Below are 19,147 nucleotides of genomic sequence, written 5' to 3' on the forward strand. Positions count from 1 at the left end.
TGGGTTTAGCAATGATGTATATTAAAAGCCTTAAGTTGAAATATTTTTACTTATTTTAGCTGTATGTCACTATTTTCATTTAGGAGTGTTTCATGCATCTGCTGACTATCTATCAAAAATGTTTGAATTTTTTTATATTGGGAACACACAAATAGTTTTCTTTCTCTCAATATTAAGACAGGGAGCCTAGGTCAATTAATGGCAGAGAAAACCTTTTCTCTTTTTGTTAAACTTAAAATGACTAATTTTATGAAGCAAGACAAAAAATGGAATAATCATGTGCAAGGAATTCAATGTATATCTCTTAAAACTTATCTGAAGATTATTACAAAAAATATGCACTATTAAGAAAGTTAAAAGGAAATAAAGTTAGTGGAGGGAGTTGTTTTGTATGTAAAGATGTGTAGCATTGCCCAGTTTGCCAGAGATGTGGTAAGTGACTTTTTTAAAATTAAAATTAAATTCCTTAATTTACAGGTTTTAGCGTTTGAAATGAAGCGTTTGTTGTCATCAGATTTTGAAAAACTGTTAGGTTTTACTTTGGGTCTACAATGATCGAATCTTCTGCCTTAGAAGAGAATAGAAAAGTGATACTTAATGACCAAAATCATGGAACATTTAAAAGAATGAATACATAGCTGAAAAGCAGTTTGTTGTCATCCATAGATTAAGTTTGCAAAGAGGCAATTTGCCCCTTAACCCAAATAATGGTTTCAAATTTTTGCACAAGGCCAGTACTTTCAGAGGAGGGGTAAGTTGATTACATTGACCCCAGTGTTCAGCTGGTACCTATTTTATCGACCCTGAAAAGACAGATGAAATGCCTGGCATGCTAACAATTCTGCCAGCTCACCGCCTTCACTCAACCCAAATGTTAAAGAAAATTTTGCACCTCCTCCATTTTATTAAAGAAAAGATAATAACATTTGTACATATGCAACTTTTCTTTGCTCACTATTGTATTGGGCAAGTTTAAAACTTTCTAAAGAAGGATTCCACCTTGCCTGTCTTTGTTGCTGGTGAAAATATCGAAATTTTATTATTATTATTTTTAAAAAAATTTTTCCACAGATTGCGGAATTTGATGTGAAATATGACAAATTAGAAAGAAAAAAATTAAATTAGAAAAACGGATGAAACAGAGAACACAATTGAAAAAATTACAAAACAGTAAACACAAAAAAAAAAAAAAACGAGAAGAAAAACAAAGACAATTCACCACCTTAGGTTGAAAATTTGGGGAAACTGGGAAACTTTGTTAATGACTATTGAGGTACACCAGCACACTTGCAGTGTTGCCATGGGTGATGGCGAGACTGATGCACTAGAACAACCAAGTGCCCTCATGAGTTTCACCAGTTACCTCAGCTAGGTGAGCTGCCAGTGAAGACAGGAATCTTACAGTCAGTGGTCTGACCCCACCAAACATCTTGAATGCTACAGGATGGAAAATGTAGTTGGCCGACAGATTGCAGTACTTTAGAATTTTGTTCCGCTTGGTCACTGAAGCTGTGAATCTCGCCTTGACTGCAGCATCCAGGATGTGAGAAGAAGCAAAGGAGTCACTAACTGTGATGTCCCAGACAAGGCATCTGCCTCTTGACTAGGGGCACATGGTGAAGCTGTTAGGTCTTTTCCCACCACATCTGGACAACCCAGATGGTTCCAAGATGGAGGGGATGTTTGCCTGGGCCAAGCTCCTCTTGAGCATAAGGTTTAACTCTGTATTACACATGATGTGACCAGCATTCAGGTGGCAAGAAAAACCCTGGAGGCTCGTGGAGTCGAGGAGCCTGCCACAACAACAGCTCAAACCCATGCATATGTCAGCTCCCACTCTGAGGGCAATGGAGACACGAAGTTCGTTCAAGCTGGGTAGGCCACCAACATTAGCAACAAGGATGGCATCAATCCAGTCACCTGAGTATTTGGCACTAGCAGACAGTAAGCGGCACCTTGAAAACTGGTCCGACTGGATGAAGAAGGAGTTGAAAGTGGCCTTCGGAATTATGTTGTCCCAAGCTCTCTGACTCAGACAGCCCTCCACCTTCTCAGGAGCAGACAAGCCCAATTCACTCCAGTGTTGGAGAGCTTCATCCAACTCCCTGTTGGAACTGGTCCATGTTGGAGAGGAGAGGATGTTGCTCACCAGGGTGGAGCAGGCGTGAATGGAGGAAAGGAAGCAGGGAAGAGAGAGGGACAAACAATTACAAAGACCAAGACCCGCAACTTGCTTGGACAATGCAGACTGATCGTCTGATGTTGGAGAGAGTCTGACATTGACCAGGCATTGGAGTCTCTTGAAGATTTGATTGTCAAAGAGTCAGAGACAATATAGGAATCGGTGAGAGGAACTGACTCTGAGCAAATATAGAAGCTTAGAGATCGAAAGGTAATTTCTAAGTATGAAGAAACCTTGATGGGGTTCGATTGCTTCAATATTCTTCAGCAACTGCTCAAGGGCAGCCACCTTTGACTGGAAGATGGACTCAAAGGCAAGGTCAGTAATTGGGGCTCCAAAGGAGCACCAAGCCGATGAGGGAAGGACTACAATGGAAGGGAAGGATGCTGCAAATAGGTCTATTGTTTGTTGATGTTGAGAAGCTAGGTGGCTGAAGATCCAGAGCTCGCATTTGAAGCTGTTTACTTGGAGACCCTGATGACCAAGCTCCCCAACCATCATGTCTGCAATGGCGAGAACCCTGTCTGGAGGTCCTACCAAACAAGCGTCATTGAGATACCGGTCTAGCTTGACCCCCATCTTAGTGATGTCATCAATGCCCAGTGCAAACAGAGTAGCCCCAAGTGGGTCACCCTGTCAGACTCCTAAGGCAGAGGTGATGATTTGGTCACCAAAAGAGAGGTAGGAGGGCTCTTGATAAGCCTGCCATGCAGAGCGGTAGAGTTGTGGGAACCTTTCTCTTGCTGAGCTGAAGACAGCATCATGGCTGACAGAGTTGAATGCATAGTTGAGGTTAAGTTTGAGAATGACCTTGAGAGACAAGGAGGGCAAGTTGGCATAGGCTCTGGTAGCATGGGCAGCAGCTTCACATCCAAATTTGGTGCCCACTCCTAGCTGGGTGGAGGAAAATTCCTCCTCCAATAGGTTAGAGACAGATTGTAAACACACCTTTGCGGTGAGACAGTGAAGGGTGCAGCCAACTAAAATGAGGTGCAGGTATCCATATGGTTTAGTGATCCTGAATAATTTTGCACTGAAGAACAGTGGGCGGATATAGGGGAGAATGTTCACTGAAAAGAACTGGATCACAAACTGAGTCAAATTGTCCAAGAGCTCGAGTCCAGCATCACCGGCCAATAAGGAAATATCCTTGAGGTGTTGAAGCTGAAGGCTGTCAATTCCTGCACCTGAACCAGCAGAATAGGATGAAATCGCCTTTCTAATGTTATCAGAAGTGAAGACCAGTCTCAAGTATTCTGGGGGATCAGGCCAGTTTAGCTGATTATCTGGGGATGCTGTTGGGTGCTGCTCTTTCAGACATTTAAGAGACTCAGAGTTACACAGAGGGAGGATAGAGAAGAGAGGAGACGGATAGCCCCTTTTATGTGAAATTTGCTGAATTTGGTATTGACTGCACACTGATGTTGCCTGTTGGTAGGAACCGTGCTTGATGTTAAATTGAGGTGAGAAGTGGTCGGGGCAGACTCAAATAACTGGAATTGTTGCTTGAGAGAGGATGTAAGGCAGCCTGATTTCAGATCGTGCATGTGGAGAGAGATGAAAGGGAACAGAAACAGTTTCTGTCAGTCGGACGTACTGTTGAATAAACATACGTTTTTCAACAAGCTGAAGAGCGCATGAGCAAAGCTATTCTGGGCTTCATTAAGGATCTGATTAATGAGCTTCGATTTGGATAAACCCTGGAAGATTGCAGCAAAGTTCTCAGTAGCGAACTGGTTGCTGCAGTGTGGGGCATCTCCACGGAGAGCATTGGAGTTGAAGTGGCACTGACTGCAGGTCCTGTATGGAAGCCTTTCGGCTTGAGCCTTGGTGATGCAGACATAACTTCTGTGGTAATTTTGGTGGCATAGATGACAATTGTTTATAGGTATTGGCTAGCGCAAGCACAGAGAGCACAGTCAGGTGGTGAGCTAGCATTGGCCAACAGTAGAGGGCCAGCATAAGAACTCAGTCGAGGAAGTGAATTAAGAGAGGAGGCAGGGCAAGCAGTATTGGTTGCAATGGTGGACTAGAACGGATGTCAGGTGGTGTGGGGGGAAGGTTAAAAGTTGTAGGAGTGGTGGGGTTGGCAGGACTAATTCTGCTAGGAACCTTGGTGGAGTGAGGTAGCTTCTCTCGAGCATACCGAAGCTGGTGGAGAATGAGAGGTCAAAGGTTGATCTAGTGACTAGTAGCAATCCTCATAGCTTCTTCTTGTTTTAAACAATACACAAGTAGCTTGCTATAAATGTTACATTATACAGCATAAACTCACTTGAATATACCATTCGCATGTTGAATGGAACTACATAGAAAGAAATTATTGAACTCTACAGAGAGTTTGTACTTCTGAGATGATTGCTAACATTAATTGTACAACATACCATTTTCAAATTTCCTGGGCATTTGCCACCAGTATTTATTAGCTTTCAGAAAACTGCATTATGCATCTATTAATTACGTAAGTTTAATATAGAACTACTTTGATTTGTAAATTAACCTTACGACCAGCGTGACAGATGAGCACTGGTCAAAGCTTCTCTCCATCGTATACCAGAACAATATTTCCTTTATCCAAAAATTATCATTGCAATTTAAAACCCTTATTACCATAATAATATTTGTTTTGGGAAAGAATTCCTCCCCCCCCCCTATTTTCTTGCAAATTATTGTTTTTTAAAAATTTTTTTGCCCCAAACCCACCATTTCGGATACGGAGATTCCGGAAAATTGCCAAAAATCTGAATTTGGAAATTTCTTGCACCCCCTTACTCCACCCCGCCTCCAAATTTTTCAGTTTTCAGTTTTTTCCGTAACCGTAACCCTAAAACCCCAACCTTAAAACACCAGTAAATTTTCATTTACCAAAACACCAACCCTAACCCTAACCCTAAACCTCGGCAGAAAAATTTTTTGAAATTTTTTTCAGAATCATAATATCCTTATTTTTCCGCATATTTTGGAAAAAAAAAAAAAAATTGTGAAAAAAGTTAAAAACGAAGGATTTGAGAAGGGGGTAGGGGTAATTTCAAAATGCCGATTTTTGCTGAATTTTTTTTTAGCAGATTCATATTCTCCGTAGCCGAAAACAGGGTTTTGTGTAAAAAAAAAAAAAAAAAAAAAAAGGGGTGTGTTTTTTTGGGGGTACAATTGGAAGTCTTGTCTTGTTTTCTAGCAAAATACTAGAATCCTATCAATATTGTTATCATTTTTTTGTTTGTGAAGCTGTAAAAAATGTTCATGCTTGAAAAAGCGAAACGTTACTTTACACAACGTGACTAACACGACAAAGTATAGTAGTGAACTATTAAGAATGTTTCATCAGTAATTGTGAAATGTTTACATTGTATCAGCCCACAATACCGGATATAATCTAGTGACGTTGAAAAATTTTTTCAGACTGCTCTAATTTGTTTCCAGTAACTCGTCTCCTTCAACTACAACAATAATAATATACTATCACAATTAACAATTCCCACTAGATGTATGAAAAACTTTACAATATACTCCTTTTTAATTAGAAATTAGCCGAAGATGGTCTTTATCATTGTTTACATCATATTGCTTAACTTTGGGCAGACTAAAGCTGATTGTTTACTTCCGTGTCCCAAAAATCACAATGTAAGTACTTTAACTCTTTTAATCCATTATTACAATCCTATTCTTTATAATTAAACTACTTTAATAATTAAATTGATCAACTAGTTAAATTATTAGGTGTTATAACAAACATGTTTAATAGAAAGTCATTGTTTGTGATGTCCACTTTGTGCACAGTTATTGTGGAACAATATCATTTCAAAATCGAATCTAATCGTTTCTTCTCATAATTACTGTTTATGAAGTCTTTTACGAACAAGGAAAATACGCAAGCCGTTTTCTTTCTTAGGTTGTTAATTACTAGAAAGTTAAAATAAGAAAGGTTTGAAGTAATGGCGTAAGCAGTCAACAGGTTTCATATTCAGTTACAATGATCATTTTAAGCAGCTTTCCGAGTAGTGTGCGTGTGTTTCAGTGTGAATGAGTTTATGGCGAAAATAAAGCGCTTGTCACCACCCATTACCGACTTTTTTTTCTCTCAAAATTTCTTCGGATTTGTATGTTTTCAATATAGGAAAATACGATTTTGCCCCCAAATCACGTTTTCAAAATTTTAATTTCTCAGCTCCCCACTCCAATTTAGTAATTTTGAACTTTTTTTTTTCAAATTATTTTTTTTATCCATCTAGAAAAAATACAGAGATTACGAATCTGGAAATGTTTTTTTTTTTTTAGTGGAGGTAAAGAATACCACACCACCCGTTTTCGGCGTAACCCTAAACCCTTAAATACCAGGTGTGCTTATTCTTTAACTTCGCCTTTTTTATAAAAACTTTTAATCTTTCTTAAAAAGAAACACTCAATGACCCTTCCTCCATCCATCACCTCTCCGAATGTTTCACGCGTGCGTAGAATTCTACGCTAAAAGTGAAACATTCGGAGTTTTTATCTTTGTAAAAGTGGAGAGGTGGAAGGAAAAAAATTTGGGTAGCGCAAATGTTCTCTCCGCAATGTTACATGCTAGAAACAACAGCTAAACGACACGATTTCTGAAAAAAAACTTCCTTTCAAGTTTATATCGGAGATCAGGTTTTTAAATACGCTCATCACAAACACGAATCACAAAATAAAAAAAAAAGTTTCATTATACTACTTTCAGCAAGAAGTAGTATAATTCAAGGTATTCTCATAATTCGTACTGAAGTTTTTACCTAGTGTGTGTGTGTGTGTGTGCAAAAAAAGTTATTTTTAGTTACCTTTCTTAACTTCAAAATAAGAAAAACTTGAACAATACTTCCAAAATTGTACTTCAGCCATGATTGTTAAGCTCCCCCCCCCCCAAGAAGTAACTCTGTGTGGGTATTTGTAGGGGTGACAGGGCAAGAGAAACATATATGAAAAAGCACACATAAATATGGTATTAAAATAAGTTATCTTTACAGACCATGTTGCGACATGGCAGAAACGTTAGCACGCTGGGCGAAATGCCTAGCGCTATTTCGTCTGTCTTTGTGTTCTGAGTTCAAATTTCATCCTTTCGGGGTCGATAATTGAAGTACCAGTTATGCGCTGAAATCGATGTAATCGACTTAATCCGTTGTCTGTCCTTGTTTGTCCCCTCGGTGTTTAGCCCCTTGTGGGTAGTAAAGAAATAAGTATTTCGTCTGTCGTTACGTTCTGAGTTCAAATTCCGAAGAGGTCGGCTTTGCCTTTCATCCTTTCAGGGTCGATAAATTAATTACCAGTTAGGTACTGGGGTCGATGTAATTCACTTAATCCCTTTGTCTGTCTTTGTTTGTCCCCCTCTATGTTTAGCCCCTTGTGGGCAATAAAGAAATAAGTGTGTATAAAATGAAATTAAATCCAGGATTCGTCACAAATCGATCAAGTTAGTGAAGTTTTAACATTTTGTGACAACATAGTGTCTCCATACATTCTAATAAAAATGTGAAAGAAAGAGATAATGTCACTCTCTCTTTGGAAGAGAAATTAGTTTTTGACATTTGCACCCCACCCCCACTTTTTTTCCCCCTAAAAATTTCTTCAAATTCCTGTTTTCAATATCGGAGATTAGGATTTGTCCCCCCACCCCACAAACACGTTCTCCCATTTTGACTGCTTCTGGTTTTTTCTGCTTTTCTATCAATACCAAAATTAATTTCTCTTTCTAAGAGAGAATGGCGCAGGAGTGGCTGTGTGGTAAGTAGCTTGCTAACCAACCACATGGCTCCGGGTTCAGTCCCACTGTGTGGCATCTTGGGCAAGTGTCTTCTGCTATAGCCCCGGGCCGACCAATGCCTTGTGAGTGGATTTGGTAGACGGAAACTGAAAGAAGCCTGTCGTATATATGTATATATATATATGTGTGTGTGTATGTGTGTGTGTTTGTGTGTTTGTCCCCCTAGCATTGCTTGACAACCGATGCTGGTGTGTTTACGTCCCCGTCACTTAGCGGTTCGGCAAAAGAGACCGATAGAATAAGTACTGGGCTTACAAAGAATAAGTCCCGGGGTCGATTTGCTCGACTAAAGGCGGTGCTCCAGCATGGCCACAGTCAAATGACTGAAACAAGTAAAAGATAAAAGATAAAGATCTCTTTCTTTAACTGTTTCATTTGAATGTATGGAGACACTAAGTTGTCACAAAAATGTTAAAACTTTACCTGTGACTAAACCTGGATTTAATTTCATTTTATACATACTATGCTATCAATTATATTGATAATTGAAAACGTGGTCTGTAAAGATGACTTATTTTAATACAATATTTATGTGTACATATTTTGAAAGTATTGTTCAAGTTTTTCCTATTTTGGAATTAAGAAAGGTATGTAAAAATAACTTCTTTTGCGCACACACACACACACACACACTCTAGGTAAAACTTCAGTACGAATTATGTTATTTCTTGCTGTGTGCACATGCAAAATTACAGTTCTGATTTTTTGGCGGGGTTTTGATCGAAACACATACTCAAACTCCTCATAACTTCCATAATTTTAAGAATTTTCACAAAATTTTTTCGATTTTGTCATCTGCATAATGGAATTAATATGATTATCCAATAAAAAAAAAATTATTTTTAAATATTTCCCCACTACCCAGTTAATTCAAAAACTTTCCACTGCTTTTCGATTTTTTTTTTCATTCTTGGTTTTTACAATGGAATTAATACAATTATCCAATAAAAAAAAATTCCAACACTTTCCAGTATCGAGTTTTGCATGTTTGTGTAAGAGAAAAACATTTACTAACATAATTTTTGGTTAATGTTAACATTATTACTCGGAAATGAAATTGAAAAAAAAAAATAGTGCAACGGGTGTCAAAAAAAGTATAGGAAACGAATATGAAAACAAAAATGCCCGGAAAGCAATGGGAGGTGGAGAGAGGCCTTCAGTAAATTCACGAGATCCGATGTTTTCCCTCATAACTTTTAGAAAAATGGATTTCTTTAAAGACTTCCTCCTGCCACCCCATTTTCTCACAACTTATTGTTTTTTGGTGCACTTCTTTCCATAACCCGAACCCAAAACCCTAACCCTAACCCTCTAACCTTAAAATCCTAACCCTAAGTAGTAAAATTTTTGGAAATTTGTTTCAGAATCATAATCTGTTTTTTTCTGCATATTTTGACAAAAAAAAAATTTCTGATAAAAAATTTTACAAAAATTAAAAATATTTTTTTCAGAAGCATATCATAATCTCCGTATTTTTTTGCATATTTTGAAAAAAAATTTGTGAAAAAAGTTTAAAATGAAGAGATTGGGGGTGGGGGGTAAGTTGAGAAAGCCAATTTTTTGCAGATTTGTATTCTCTGTAGCTGAAAACGGGGGTTTCTGTAAAAAAAAAAAAAAAAAAAAAAAGGGGTGTTTTTTGGTGGGTACAACAGGAAGTCTTGCCTTTTTTTTAGTGAAATTTTATATAAATACCTTTCAAACAGTGTGGATTACGAAATTTGTGAGTGAAATCTTTTCTGAGGGGGTGGGGAGAGGACTTCGAAAAATTCACGAGATCCGCTGTTTTTCCCTCGTAACTTTGAGAAAAATGGATATTTTTCTACTTCACACCCACATAGGAAACAAATCTGAAAGCAAAGGTGCGCAGAAAGGCAGGTGATAAAATCCTGGTGATAAAATCCTAGAGTGTGTTAAGTAAAAAAGTTAATTTCGGCCTGTGTGTTCTTATTGTAGTAGTAAACCATAGAGATATGGTAATGTGCAGAGAAGACAAAGTGAGTTAGTGAAAGTGTGTGAGTGTGGGAAGTTGGGTCTCATAGCTGCTGACAGTAAATTTCATTTCTCCATTTGACCATTGTCTTTAGTAGCTGCCTTACTTGTGATCATGATTCTAGTGTTCTACTCCCTAATTGATGGTAGCTGTCCCTGACTCAAACTGTCATTCATTAATTAACTGATTGAATTGTCACGAACTAATTAACTAAGTTGTCACCAGGTTACTAACTGATTTTTGTTTGGGGGTTCTTGTTTTTATAACTATCCAGAAAGATAGACATATCGTTAAGAACAATGGATTTAGTTGATGGTATTTGTTATCTTAATTCTAGCTTTTGGTGATCTAGGAGGGGTTAGAAAGGTCAAGTGGTGAAGACATCATTTCGGCCTAGCTAAGGCATCCGGAAAATGTAAAACTGCTGTCACTGAAAAATCATTGTTCCACCGTGAGAAACGTTCTGTTGAACTATTACTTGAAATTTGGGTATGGTGGATCAAATAAACTTCATGCCTGTAAGATCCACCACACACACACGCATGCACGCGCACACACACACACACACACACACACACAGATGCATATATATGCATATGTACATATATATGCATATATATGTATATATGCATATATATATATATACATACATATGCATATATATACATACACATATATATGCATATATATATACATATATATGCATATATATGTATATATATATGCATATATATATATATATATACATGTAAAAAGCACCAATCTAATCATGGCCATTGCCAGCCTCGCCTGGCACGTAAAAAGCACCCACTACACTCATGGAGTGGTTGGCATTAGGAAGGGCATCCAGCTATAGAAACACTGCCAGATCAGACTGGAGCCTGGTGCAGCCTCCTGGCTTCCCAAATCTCGGTCGAACCATCCAGCCCATGCTAGCATGGAAAACGGACATTAAACGACGACGATGATGATGATGATTTGTATATATATGTATATATGTGTGTATATATATGGCATTTGATGGGATCTTTATAGTCCCAAGAGTGCATTGTGCTGTCTACTTTGGCATGATGTCTATGGCTGGATGTCCTCCCTAATGCCAACCACTTTACAGTGTGTACTGAGTTCTTTTCTCATGCCACCAGCTCTAGTGAGGTCACTGTGTAGCTCATAAGTTTACCAAATCTGAGGTGGTTGCAGTGGTGGGGGTGTCTTTATGCTTGGTGGGTATTAAGATATGAGCAAAAGGGTTGGAGTAGTGCTGGTTCTTGTTGTAGGGGAGCTCCATGAGAACCAGTGTTATCTGTGAGTAGATAACCAGTATGATGTGGTGTCCAGGTGGCTCTTCAAGGTACGAGGTGAGTAGTAGTGAATGGAGACAGATGTGTGTGTTATTGTTTTGATATTGTATGATAGTTGTAAATGAGTGTCATTCATTTCCAATATTCTGCAAAACCATGTTTAGAAACAGGTAAGGATTGGTGACAGGAAGAGCATCCAACTGTAGAAAATCTGCCTCAATAAACTCTGATCAACCCATGCAAGCACAGATAATCATCATCATCATCATCGTTTAATGTCCGCTTTACATGCTAGCATGGGTTGGATGATTTTGACTGAAGGTTGGCGAACCAGATGGCTGCACCAGGCTCCAATCTTAATTTGGTAGAGTTTCTACTGCTGGATGCCCTTCCTAATGCCAACCACTCCAAGAGTGTAGTGGGTGCTTTTTACGTGCCACTAGCACAGGACAGCAACGATGATGATAATGGTGATTATTATTATTATTATTATTATTATTATTATTATTATTATCAGGCAAATTCTGCTGAGGTCGACTGCTTTTCATCTTTGAAACACTGGGGTTGATGCAATCAACTAGTCCCCTCCCACAAAATTTGAGGCCTTGTGCTTCCTGTTGAAAGGATTATTATTATTATAATTATTATTATTAGGCAAATTCCGCTGAGGTCGACTTTAAATAATGAAATTATTGTATACAGTGCTCAGGTGCACCACAACTTGTCAGAGTATATGCAGTAATGTACAAATGTCTGGAAAGCGAACAATGCATGAGTCAGATACATGCTTGTATGTGTATGGAGGGGAGAAAATCAGGTGTAGTGTTGGCGAATCTCAGAAAGCATGGAAGTTTTGAAGGATGCAGTGCTCCGACAACAAACAACCGATGCCGGCAGTTTGTTCCATGCTTCAGCAACTCTCAACATGAAAAAATGTTTCCTGAAGTCATGGGAGCTGTGCTGTTTTCTGACTTTGTAAATATGTCCACGGGTGTTAGATGGGTGGAGTTTGAAAAGGTGCTCAGAATTATTGTTTGTACGATGGTTGATAATTTTATGGGTGTCTGCCAAGTCAGCTGCCAGACGTCAGAGTTTCAATGTGTCCATGCTCAGGGAAGTAAGGCGTTCAGGATATGGCAAATGCCTGATGGAGGGTATTCTTTTGGTTGCACGTCGCTGAACGGCTTCCAGACGATTGATATCCTGGGCAAGATAGGGGTTCCAGACGATTGATATCCTGGGCAAGATAGGGGTTCCAGACCGGTGATGCAAATTCCAGGTGAGGTCTTACCATAGCTGTATAAAGCTGCAGATAGATAGTCGGAGAGCGGCTCACATAGGATTTGGTGAGTGATGCCAAGACAACCTCAGCCTTCTTGACAATTTTAGCGATGTGTTTTGTCCAACGCAAATCACTGTCGATAACACCCAAGTCACTTTCACATGAAGACTTTTTGAGACTAGTGTTGTGGAGGGAGTAGGTGAACGCTGGGTTTCTCCTCCCAAAATGCATGGTGGTACATTTGTCCACAGCCAGCTTGAGTTGCCAGTCCATGATCCACTGCTGCATTGTGTCCAGGTCTGCTTGCAATAGAGATCTATAGTGTACAGGATCTGACCTCTTTATTTTGAGGTATAGCTTGATGTCACCTCCATATTTCAGCACTGTGGCATTCTTTAAGTTGGCATCTATGTCATTAACATATGCAACAAATAAAAGGGGGCCAAGAACACATCCCTGAGGTACACCAGATGTCATCTCATAGGGCGAAGAGTGCTGTCCTAGAACTGTGACAACCTCTTTTCGACCGAAAATAAAGGACTTCAACCAGTTATAGAGTTTGTCTCTTACGCCCAACGCAGAAAGCTTCACCATAAGTCTTTTGTGTGGCACAGAGTTAAAAACCTTAGCAAAGTCCAGGTAAACAACATCCACCCAGGATCCGCGATCAGTGATTTAGGTAACGTCCTCAAGAAACTCGATGAGTTGATTACAGCAGCTGGAGTTAGGAATAAATCCGACTTTCAGAAGTTCCAGAGGGTTTCTCTGATACAGGATTCCATCAGTTTGGTGATGCAGCTAGTAAGACTAATGGGGTGATAGTTGACAGGCGATGTGCGGTCGCCTTTTTTGAACAGAGGGATAACACTGGCAGTCTTCCACTGTTCTGGAGTAACACCATTGTCAAGACAGAATTGGAAGAATAGATAAAGTTGGCTTAGAAGAAAGTACCCACCGCGTTTGAGAAGTAGGTATGTAACACCATCGAGAACAGGAGAGGCATAGTTGTGTTTATTCTTAAGGTGGCGTTGTAGCAATGCTGGTGTAAATTGCATAGTAGATATAGAGTCTGATGTCAGTGGTGATGAAGATGGAACATTTTGGCCTTCGACAGTAAAGATGCCGGCATAGCATCCAGCAATGATTTCTGCACATTCTTCAGGATTGCCAGTAATCTGTCCTGTGTGGGGATTGCGAAGGGGACCAACTGGAGAGTGGGGTCTCTGCTTTGAGTGCACATACTTCCAGAACACTTTGCTGTCAGGGTTAGCTGCAATGCGTTGTTCAAATTCAAGCACTGCCTTTTCTGTCCCCTGCTTGAGGTGGTTGGCTGACCTATTGCGCTTTTTCCTGTTGCTCTCTGATTTGTGCAATTTGTATTCCTGTTCAGCATTACGGTGTTCTTTCCTGGCAAGTTGGACTGCATGCTGTCTCCTAAATTGCACTATTGGGGGGGTTTTTGTGCTTGCGTGGTACTGATGCTGCACATGCCGCTCATATTGAACTCAGAATGTTCTGGAGTATAGTGTCCACATCTCCAGAGGCATAAAATTCGAGCCAGTTTGGGCGTTGCAGTTTAGTACAATAAGAGCTCCAGTCTGCTTTATTCCAATCAAAGCGGGCAGTCTGAAGATGGTTGTGTTTTTTGTTACAACCAATCAGAGACAAGTCAGCCATGATCATGGAATGATCAGAGTCACCTAAAGGTTCTTCAGTAGTGACACAAGTGATTGTTTCAGGAGAAGTGGTAAGTAGCAGATCCAAAGTGTTGTTACCCCTTGTCGGGGAGGTAACAACTTGGGACCAATTTGAATTCAGCACCAGTTCAAGGAAATCGTCTGCACTTTGCGGCCAACGGAAGGCCTCCCAGTCAATCTCAGGGAAATTGAAGTCGCCTGCAATATACACATACGCGGCTGTTTTCATGGCAGCAGTTCTGAGAATATCAAAAAGCTGTGCGTCTTGACGATAATTGGGGGACGGTAAACGACTCCGAGCAGAAGTGTTGACATGGTCATGTGTATATTGCAGAAAAATACTTCCTGCTGAGATTGGTTCAAATCATCACAGGGAATTGCTGATAGATTTGATCGAACATAAATCATCACACCCCCTCCATGGCGATTAATGCGGTCTTTGCGGAACATCCTTTGCCTTTCATCCTTTCTGGGTTGGTAAAATAGGTACCAGTTGAATACTGGGGGTCAATGTAATTGACTCATCCCCACCTCCCCCAAGCTGCCCTCGTGAGAAAAATTTGAAACAATAATTATTATTAGGTATAACACTTGTCTGCTGTTTTTCATGGTCTTCATTAAAATTTCCCTTGTTTTTCTTCTTTTCTTTAACAACAGAGTTTTGGTTGTAATTTCTCCAATAGAAGTAAGTAGAACATCTTTGACAGTTTCTTTATTTTATTTTATTAAACATTCATTTTATTTTCTTTAAAAATATATTTGCATCTAATATCTTAAATAATTTGCATAATAATCTTCTGTACACACATCTATGTACACACATACACGCACACACACACGCACACTCTCACACACACACACACACACACACAAACACACATGAATGTTTATTAGTTCCAGTTTGAGCCCTGATCAAATAAACGGTTCGACCGGGTCTGGGAAGCCAGGAGGCTGCACCAGGCTCCAGTCTGATCTGGCAGAGTTTCTACAGCTGGATGCCCTTCCTAATGCCAACCACTCCATGAGTGTAGTGGGTGCTTTTTACGTGCCACTGGCACAGTGCCAGGTGAGGTTGGCAACGGCCACGATCCTCGTCTGGCACCTGTACCGGTGGCACATAATTATATATATATCATCATCATCATCATCATCATGATATATATATAAATATATATATGTGTGTGTGTGTGTGTGTGTGTATGTATATATATATATATATATATATATGTATTTATATATATATATATAAAAACTGTACTGGGAGAAGAAGAAGAAACGAAACGGAACGAATCGAATTGACGCGAAGGCACTCAGTCATACAATAGTGTAATAAATAAAATATATGCATACATACATACATATATGTACGTACCTACATCTACATGTATATATACGTGAGTACAGGACACCACAAATAGACGCAGAACTCAATGAGAACGAAAACGTAAAAACAAGCATGGAACGAACCTCTTTTTTACAAAGAAAAAACAGAGTACTAGACAAACTACACAAGGAAAAATCCCCTTCATCAGCTGTCGCTAGTTCAACTCCAGTGTGTTTCGAAGGTGAGGACAGAACACGACTCGTCGAACTAGCCCTTCCTGCGAAGAAATTAAAGGAAATTACTTCGCAGAGGGGTAAAAACAAGGAAAGAACAAAATGTGACACAAACAGGATGTAAAAACGATACAAATAAAATTACAAAATAAAATACAAAATAAAATACAAAATAAATACAAAATAAAAATACAATTACAAAAAAATACAATACAAGAAATAAAAACACACAAGAAAACAACCAAAGAGGGCCTTTTTTGCCTAGACGAGGAGAGATTCAAGGAGCACAAGAAAACCGTGTGTTTACAGTTAGAAGGCCGCATGCAAAAAGGAAGTATGTGGCCGGCTGTGAGAGAGATGAGGAGGAGTGAGAGAGAGAGAAAGGGAGAGAAGGGAAGGTTAAGCAAAGAGGTATAGGGTTTCATGTCATAATTATATATAAAAACTGTACTGGGAGAAGAAGAAGAAACGAAACGGAACGAATCGAATCGAATCGACGCGAAGGCGCTCAGTCATACAATAGTGTAATAAATAAAATATATGCATACATACATACATATATGTACGTACCTACATCTACATGTATATATACATGCATATATAAATATATATACGTGAGTACAGGACACCACAAATAGACGCAGAACTCAATGAGAACGAAAACGTAAAAACAAGCATGGAACGAATGTATATATATATATGTATGTATATGTATATATATATATGTATGTATATATATGTATGTATATATATATATATATATATATTTGATTTATATATATATATATATTTATATATATATGTTTACCCTTTTACTTGTTTCAGTCATTTGACTGTGGCCATGCTGGAGCATTGCCTTTAGTAGAGCAAATTGATCCCAGAACTTATTCTTTGTAAGCCTAGTACTTATTCTATCGGTCTCTTTTGCTGAACCGCTAAGTTACGGGGACGTAAACACCTGCATCGGTTGTCAAGCGATGTTGGGGGGACAGACACACAAACATATACACACACATATATATACATATATACGATGGGCTTCTTTCAGTTTCCATCTACCAAATCCACTCTATCTATCTACCTACCTGCCTACCTACCTGTCTACCTACCTACCTACCTGTCTATCTCTCTCTCTCTCTCTCTCTCTCTCTATAAATATATATATATATATATATATATATACATATATATATATATATATATTATATATATATATATACATATATATACATATATATATATATATATATATATATATATATATATATTATATATATATATACATATATATACATATGACAAGAAATAATTTTTGCCTCTTTTTATGGAGACAAAAGGGTTTATATGACTGCAAAAAAGAAGTGCTCAAATGAAATTTAGACAGAAATCAAAAAAACACATTGATTAGAGCACAAACATCAAACTCACCACACTTCCATACATTTCATCATGTAGAAACATTACCATGGCCTTCAATATATAAAAGAAAATATATATGCAAATAAAAATGCATATATATAGAATGGCCTTGACTAAAAATAAGCAACCCAAATGAATTATTAAAGAGTGCCAGGTGACTAAAAACCTAATTAGAAATATCAATCGAGTAAAAAAAAATTTTTTTTTCTACCCTCAAAAATCTGTCAAAAAGGTTCATTGACTCGAATTTAATGTTTGTTCTCTAATCAATGTTTTTTTTTATCTCTCTCTCTTTCTCTTTGTATATATATATATATATATATATATATATATATATATCGTAGAGTGAAAAAATAGAAAGTCCTTTGTATAGTGTTATATTTTTAAAAAGAAATACAAATAGCAATGATTTTTTTGCTAAGTTTTCCACTTTAACCCTTTCGTTACTATATTTATTTTGAGATGCTCTGTGTTCCTTTCAATTATTTTAAATATAACAAAGAATTTAGTAAAATAACTTAGTTTACCATTAAACAAGTGTTAGGAACATAAATTGCGACTAAGGTTTGGTGGTATATTTTAATGCAAAACTTATGGAAACAAGACATTTGTACTACAGAGCCAGAGCCGGCTTTGGCCGGGTTGGTAATGAAAGGGTTAATAACACTGGTTTACAGAGAAATTGAGGCAAACATAAAAATAGTTGTTTTAGCCTAATTTTCTCTGAGTTTTGTTAAACTCAAGGAGGGCATCTTCATCAGACCTCAGATCTGAGAGTTGCTGACGGATAAGGACTTTGAGCAGCTTCTTACCTTAAAGGAACTGAGAGCACAAGAAGCATTTAACTTAGTTTGCCATGGTTTCCTTGGTAACACATAAGTACTAGATTACCAAGAGTGTCTCGAGAAGTTGTTACAGTCCTATGATGACATAGGATGTCAAATGTCGCTCAAAATTCACTTTTTCCACTCCCATCCCAACTTCTTTCCTCCGAAGCTCGGAGCAGTGGGGGAAGAGCATGGAGAAATGTTCCACCAAGATATTACTGAGATGGAGAGTAACTACCATGGCAAATGGAACCCCAGCATGACGGGGGACTTTTGGTGGATGCTCTTGCATGTCATCACTGAGGCAAAGTACACACAATCAGCCAAAAAACTCTGCTAGACTATGATATGTGTGTTTTGTATTATCCAAGTAATTTAGTTCTGTATCTATGCCGTTTTTTTTTTCCTGTAATATGCTTTTGTAACAGTTGAAATAAACACATTATATTTTGAATTTATATGCAGTATAATTAAAATGGGATATATAAAGCAAAAAAAAAAAAAAATAGAGGTGATATAGCAAAACTGTTCAGAAAACTGAATTCACTACATCAAAATTAGTGAAAAATACCTATTCACATCGTTACCTCAGAGCAAAAAAAAAATTTGTAAACCAGTGTAATTAGATGTTTATGAGTTATTAGGTGTTTACAAAAGATGACTTTGATATGATTTTCTTACTTATAGGCAATTTTCAAACCAATATTCTAGAGTTTTTTATTCACTGTTTAAATAGAGTGTGTTTAATTACAAACATACACACATACATGTGTATATGTTTGTAAGTGAGAAACAGAGCTAACAGAGTCTGTAAACACCTTATAGCTTATAAACATCTAATTATTCAAGTGTAAAAATTATCAGAAAAGCCATTTCTATTCATTTTTTTAATATATATAGCTAAAATAGAAATAATACATATAATTTTATATTTTAGCTTGTTCCGCCAACAATGAAAGTATTTCATCAGACAATACCAATGAAATGCCAGCTAGACCAGAAAACCTACAAACAAAGTTCTTTGATAATAAAAACATAACATTTACCTGGAATGCAGACCCTTCAAGTACATATATTCTTTTATTTTTATATCTAGAATTTTTATATCTTGAA

General features: G+C 37.9%; 2 protein-coding genes across 5 annotated transcripts in view; one reads left to right on the forward strand and one right to left on the reverse strand.

Moving 5' to 3' along the window:
- The window catches only part of LOC115217571 (coiled-coil domain-containing protein 134), an 87,019-nt gene extending 79,965 nt beyond the window's left edge, over positions 1–7,054 (reverse strand). Inside the window, exon 1 of the mRNA XM_036507701.1 lies at positions 6,979–7,054. Within this exon, the coding sequence (XP_036363594.1) occupies positions 6,979–7,039 (61 nt within the window). The 5' untranslated portion in view covers positions 7,040–7,054. The remainder of the gene's footprint in view (positions 1–6,978) is intronic.
- The window catches only part of LOC115217569, a 36,827-nt gene continuing 23,083 nt past the window's right edge, over positions 5,404–19,147 (forward strand). The window contains exons 1-3 of one of the 4 annotated variants that reach the window (XM_036507699.1): positions 5,404–5,803; positions 14,889–14,916; positions 18,972–19,100. In XM_036507699.1, coding sequence (XP_036363592.1) covers positions 5,717–5,803; positions 14,889–14,916; positions 18,972–19,100 — 244 coding nt within the window. In that variant the 5' untranslated portion in view covers positions 5,404–5,716. The remainder of the gene's footprint in view (positions 5,804–14,888; positions 14,917–18,971; positions 19,101–19,147) is intronic. The other 3 variants (XM_036507698.1, XM_029787309.2, XM_036507700.1) reach the window with 3 other exon arrangements.

This window comes from Octopus sinensis, linkage group LG11 (genome assembly GCF_006345805.1).
Source record: "Octopus sinensis linkage group LG11, ASM634580v1, whole genome shotgun sequence".
In the NCBI taxonomy this organism is placed as follows: domain Eukaryota; kingdom Metazoa; phylum Mollusca; class Cephalopoda; order Octopoda; family Octopodidae; genus Octopus; species Octopus sinensis.